Here is a 6,513-nt window from a genome sequence, read left to right on the forward strand (position 1 = left end):
ACCACACACACCAACCATACCACACACCAACCACACCACACACCAACCACACCACACACACACACCACACCACACACACACACCACACATACACACACACCCTATACACACCACACATACACACACACCACACTACACACACACACACACACCCCCTCACACCCCACACATAATATCACACATACCACATCCACAAACACCACACACCCTCTTCATATACACACACACCACACCACACCACACACCACACATACCACCCACCCCCCACACCAGAGACTGCACATACCCCCACTACACGTCATACCCTCCTTATGTACACACACACCCCCCACACCAGAGACCACACACACCCACTACACCCACCACACCTCACATCCTCCTCACACACACACACACACCCCACACTCATCCCCACATCAGAGACCACACACACCCACTACATCTCACACCCTCCTCATACACACACACACACATGACACACAGACACACACACACCCCACACCCTCTTCACACACACACAGACACACACCACACACATATCCTCCACATCAGAGACCGCACACACCCACTACACCCCCACACATCACACCCTCCTCATACATATACACACACACACCCCACATACCAGAGACTGCACACACACACACACATCACACTACACACTGACACACACACACACACACGCGCGCGCACACAGGTACTGTATCCATATTTTATATAACGTGAGATTATTCTTGCCTCCAGAGGGCACTTGAAGGTTACAAATGCCTCCAAGGGTCAGAGCAAATTAACTCAGAGAGAGAAGCCACTTCCCCTAGGTTGTAATTTGAGGGGCCAGGAAAGCAGAGAACACAATCTTAACTGAAGCTGCCGCCTTTGCTTTCCAGAACTTAAATCCTCTTCTTTTAAAAATTAAACTTTCTTGCAAAAGCTCATATAATAAGCTAGCAATTTGGGCTTTGAGACATGACTGTAGGTTAGTGAAATGATACAGCTGTCCTCCTGCTGGACAAACAGGAGAGAAGGAGTCTGACCAGTGGAGGAGGGCGGGACGGTTTCCCTGCAGAGGAGCCTGACCAGCGGGCCAGGCCAGGCCCGGGGAGGCCGGGGCGGCTCAGGGAGGCCCCAGGCAGGGCTCCAGGAAGCCTGAGGGCAGCAGAGAGACTGGCGCCTGGAGAGAATGAGTGTGAGAAGGCGTGGGGTAGGGAGTCAGTGAACTTTCAGACCCTGCAGAACATGGCCCGGGAACAGTTCTGCCTGGAAACATCTCTGTCACCTCCAGAAATCTCTTGCTAAGCGCTGTCAGCATAATTCTCTGTCTTCTGCTGGGCAAACACACGTTAGAATGACACGATGCTGTTCTTTGATAAACTGAAAGTCCGAAGAAATTTACAGATAAATATACTGAGAATGGGAGAAGGGAATGGCAATCCACTCCAGTTTTCTTGCCTGGAAAATCCCATGGACAGAAGAGCCTGCTGGGCTATATAGTCCAAGGGGTCGCAAAGAGTCAGACACCACTGAGCAACTAACACACGCACACGTACTGAGAATGAGTCATTTTACACAGAGAGGGAAAAGGCAAGCATCTAGACGGTCTAATTTGAAGGGCACAAAACCACTTCCTCTTCCATCTCATGTTGTGTACATGGTGTCTGCAGGTCTCACAGTCCCCTCCCCCCGCCCCCGTCCTTGGTTTTGGGCACTGAAAACCTTGTGAACAGACTCACGTCCTCTGAGAGGGTCCTCCACCTGGGTGCCCACAGGAGCTTGTGTGTGCGTCACTTTGCTCCATTGCTCTGTGCATCTTGTCCTATTACCTTCTAACCTACTTGGGGGCCCCCCCAGATCGTTAGCCTCTTGAAGCAGGAATTAATTTTTAATCATTTTTGTATTCCAAGGGGACTAAAACCTTGTTTTTACATAATAAATGTTCCATGTTTATATTTATCCCATACATCTGTATTTATTTTTATATAAATTCACATATATATTTATCTGTTTTAGGCTGTGTTTGATACTCTAGTTTGCCCTGGTCTATAAATTTGATTGGGCTTCCCTGGTGGCTCAGTCGGTAAAGAATCTGCCTGCAGGGTTGCCATGGAGCGCCCCACTCCGTAGGGCCGCGAGCCGGTGCCAGGGGGGCCACGGGGTCGTATCGCGGCTTTGAGGTCCAGTCGGCCGCCGCCATGAGCGGCCGGAGTAAGGGGAGAAGGTCCTCCCGCGCCAAAGGCCGTGGCAAGAGCCGCGCCAAAGGCCGAGTCCGCGCCGCGCCTGACGACGCCCCACGCGACCCGGACCCTCCAGAGTGCCAGAGGCTCGGGGAGGAGACCAAGGCGGCACAGGTGCAGGCTGGCGCGGTTTGGGGTGGCCCGGAAGGCGCTGCGCCGGCGCCGCCCCGCCGGCCCGGGGAAGAGGCTGCCTGCCGGCTGCCCCTAGATTGTGGCCTCGCGCTCCGGGCCCGGGCGGCGGGGACTCGCGGGCAGGCGGTGACCAGGCCCTGCCCGGTCAAGGCCACATCCCTCCCGGAGCGTCTGGTGAGCGACACCGTCTTCATGGGAACCATGGGCACCGTGGCGAGGCCGAGAAACGGGCCCCGCGTCGGAAGCCGGCGCGGCCCCGCCGCGAAGAAGGCCCCAGATACCTGTAGTGCGGTGGGAAGGGGGTCTGCGGCCTTGGCCGGTGGGAAGCCAAAGAAAGGGGCCGCGGCGGAGGCCGCCTCCGTCCCCGTGGGCGAGGAGAAGGTGGAGAACGTGCGGTCAGGGCCCCCGGCGACAGAGGGCAGCATGGATACGCTGGAGAACGTCCAGCGGAAGCTGGAGACCATGAACGCCCAGGCGGACCGGGCCTACCTGCGGCTCTCCCGCAAGTTTGGGCAGTTGCTGCTGCACCAGCTAGAGCGCAGGAACTTCCTTATCCAGAATATTCCAGGCTTCTGGGGGCAGGCCTTTCGGAACCACCCCCAGCTCTCGTCCTTCCTGAATAACCAGGATAAAGAGGTCCTCAGCTTCTTGAATAGCTTGGAGGTGGAAGAGCTTGGCCTGGTGAGACTGGGCTACAAAATCAAGTTCTACTTCGGGCGCAACCCCTATTTCCAAAATAAGGTGCTCATCAAGGAATACGGGTGCGGCCCTTCGGGTCAGGTGGTGTCTCGTTCCACTCCAATCCAGCAGCTCCCCGGGCACGACCTCCAGACCCTTAGCCAGGGGAACCCTGACAACAGCCGGAGCTTCTTTGGGTGGTTTTCAAACCACAGCTCCATCGAGTCTGACAAGACTGTGGAGATAATCAACGAGGAATTGTGGCCCAATCCCTTCCAGTACTACCTGATGAGTGAAGGGGCCCGTGCAGAGAAAGGAAAGGAGGGCAGGCCGGGTCCTGCGAGGCCGCCAGGGGAGACCCTGGCACCTGGGGTAAACAAGTCCAACTGATCGTGCTCAAGTCTGCGTCCTGCGTCCTACCTCCTACTGGCCCCCGTGCCCTACTGGCCCCCGTGCCCGGCTGGCCTTGGGTGTTTGGCTGTCTGCCTTCTCTTCGTTTTGGCCTCTGCACACTATTCCTGTTGGACTTCGGTTACAAGAATATGGTATTTATGATCATGTTCTTTTGCCTTCTGTGACGTTCTTGCTTTCTCTACATTAGTATCATAGGTTATGTGATCTCGCCCCTCCTGTTCATATGTTAAACTCACTTGATTCCAGCGTGTGTTGCCTCTCTCTACATTGCTTGGACCCTGTTCTTGGCTCTGGCACTTCCCACCTGGCTTTCACATGGACACTCATGAGTCAATCAGCAGGAGGACCAGCGCATCCTCAAATTCTGCTACTTCAGGACTGGTGACTTACTGGGCTTTGAGTTCATGCCAGCCATGCATGCCATCTGTGGCAAGCTTTTTGGTGGCCACTGCAGAATGAAGCTAGTGCATGTGGCATTGGCCACCAGCCAAAACTGATTGTCTCTTGGCTCTGGGGTCACCAGCCAAGGTGCCACCTGCAGGATCTCTGGCTTTGGCCAGGGACCCATGCTGCCCTCCTAGACAACGGGTTGAGGTTCAGGGTGAGAAGCAGTTTGCTGTGGCTTTTGTACTGTTCTGCATCTCTTCCGGCCTCTGGGCCTTTCTTCCTGGTAAACCTTTGTCAAGGTCTGCACCACACCTCATCACTGTCAGGCCATTGAGTTTTGTCTAGGTTGCCAGTCAGCCCCAATTGGCTTCCTGGGCAACAAGGACCTCGAGAACTACCTGTGGACACAGGCCCTCTCCTGGTGCATGAGACACACACCTACCCTCTCAAGCTTTCCAGGAACCCTGCTGGCTGCTGGACTGATGGGCAGGCTGGTACATGTGGACATGTGCTCACTGTCGTCAAGCTGTGGCTCCAGGTGTGGCCCTGTGTTTTGTAGAAGATTATGTGCTACTTATTTTGTCTCTGAGTAAATCTTATCATTTTCCCCATTTTTTGCCTAATGGGAAAATAGAGCTGTACAGGTTGGCTTTTTTTCTTAAAAAAAAAAAAGCTTTTTCCTGTATTATGGACATTTTCAGACATGCACAGAAATGGAGAGACCCCATGTTCCGTCACCTAGCTACATCATTTATCAGTTATGGTCAACCCAGTTTCATCTGCGTCTCCATCTCCCCGCCTGTATTGTTGATTGAAAGTCCAAGACACTGTGCCGATTCAACTGGGACCACTTTGGGAGACTGACACACTCTGCTGGTGGTGATCGTGGTGGGCTACACTCTCACTACCGTATCAGATCTGCTTTTTGCTTTTCATGTTAACTAATGACGTTCCAGAGATGGACCTTAGAAAGTCTTCAGAGTTGACAAGAAGTCTTAGAAAGTGATGAAGCTGCCTTTTCCCTGTGTCCACAAGAGGAAAGAGAGACTGCTCTGTTGTAAACTCTTTCAAAGACTTATCCATCAGTCTTTGATAAGGTGCTTACTTGAGACCTTTCACTAGAATAACAGTCTTTTTTTCCCCTCTAAGATGGAGACTTTGTGTGACTATTACAATTATCAGCGTGTCCTGGTCTCATGATATAACTCTGAACTTGAAAGTAAAGTATAATTTGGAAATTGTTTCTGTGTTCTGTGAAAATAACCTCCCCAAAGTAATCAGTAACCGGTTGTCTTACTTGGTAATTTGGCACTCTGGTAATAATGCAATTATTTCTCTGTTCTGAAACAGTATAAACAGTTGTAAGCTTGCATGTATGATGGAAACAATAAAAGCTTGTATCTCTAAAAAAAAAAAAAAAAAAAGAATCTGTCTGCAATGCAGGAGACATGGGTTCGATCCCTGGGTTGGGAAGATCCCCTGGAGGAGGGCATGGCAACCCACTCCAGTATTCTTGCCTGGAGAATCCCCATGGACAGAGGGGACCAGTGGGCTCCAGTCCGTGGGGTGGCAAGGAGTTGGATACGACTGAGCGACTAACCACACAGCACAGCAGATTAGCAGGAAATATATGTACATACAGGGAGAAAGATAAAAATTTCCCACTGTGGAAGGTGTGGAGACCAAACTGCTCTTCCTCTACCTCTGAAAGAAGAAGACAAATATTACACCTCTGCCATGCACACAGCCATGCCCCACCCATTCCGAGAAAGAAACCTCAGGACAAGCTTTGCCTCGGGTGAGCAGTGAGCGGTCCTGCCTCACTCTCCTCTTCCTTCTCTGCCTTTAGCTTGTACATTGCCTTTGAAAGATGCCCATACTGATTTAACACTTTTGCTAGGGGGCTCGCAAGTAAACTGAAGCGGTTAGCTAAAACCACTAGATAAGCGAGTTTATTCTTCAAGCTTATTTCACAAAGAGCAAACTCCAGTGCAGCTGTGCCTCTGGAGACTTGGCTTAGTTGGATTTCCAAATATTGACTGTCTTTGTTCCATGTTCCATGGTGTCATGATCTGCTGTGACACATAATTATCCTGCATTGAATCATCCTGACGTCATTCAGAAAATTGAGAGACATCGAGAGCAGACATGTGATCTGCAAGGGGGAGGAGGGGTGGTGGAGGGATGCATTGGGAGTTTGGGATTAGTGGGTGCAAACTATAATATATAGGATGGATAAACTACAAGGTCCTAATGTACAGCACTATATTCAATATCCTGTGATAAACCATAATGGGAAAGAATACGAAAAAGAATATATATATATATATATATATATATATATATATATATATATATATAGATGTATAACCAAATCAATTTACAGCAGAAATTAACACAACATTGTAAATCAACTGCAGTTCAATAAAATACATTAAAAAAATAAAACATAACAGATATAAATTGTTCAGTGCTTAATATGGCAGTTAATGTTGTTATTATCAGTAATTACTACACTGGAGATATATATGGCACCTCCCGATTTTGTGGGAAAAATTTTACTTTTCTGTACTCTTATGCAAAGAAACATTGAAAGTTGATTTAGAGGTGATTTTAGGAAAAAGGATTATTTTGCACATCAAATTAAGTACACTGATTCTATGAAATGGAA

The 6,513-nt window shown here is 50.1% G+C and overlaps 1 protein-coding gene across 1 annotated transcript; it reads left to right on the forward strand.

Annotated features, from left to right (window-relative positions):
• Positions 1-2,012: 2,012 nt before the first annotated feature.
• Positions 2,013-5,281, forward strand: LOC109566996 (testis-specific Y-encoded-like protein 5). Its single transcript, XM_070800157.1, has one exon. The coding sequence runs from the start codon at positions 2,190-2,192 to the stop codon at positions 3,429-3,431; it is 1,242 nt and encodes a 413-aa protein (XP_070656258.1). The 5' UTR covers positions 2,013-2,189; the 3' UTR covers positions 3,432-5,281.
• Positions 5,282-6,513: the final 1,232 nt, after the last annotated feature.

The sequence above is a fragment of the Bos indicus genome, chromosome 12, assembly GCF_029378745.1.
Source record: "Bos indicus isolate NIAB-ARS_2022 breed Sahiwal x Tharparkar chromosome 12, NIAB-ARS_B.indTharparkar_mat_pri_1.0, whole genome shotgun sequence".
Classification (NCBI taxonomy): domain Eukaryota; kingdom Metazoa; phylum Chordata; class Mammalia; order Artiodactyla; family Bovidae; genus Bos; species Bos indicus.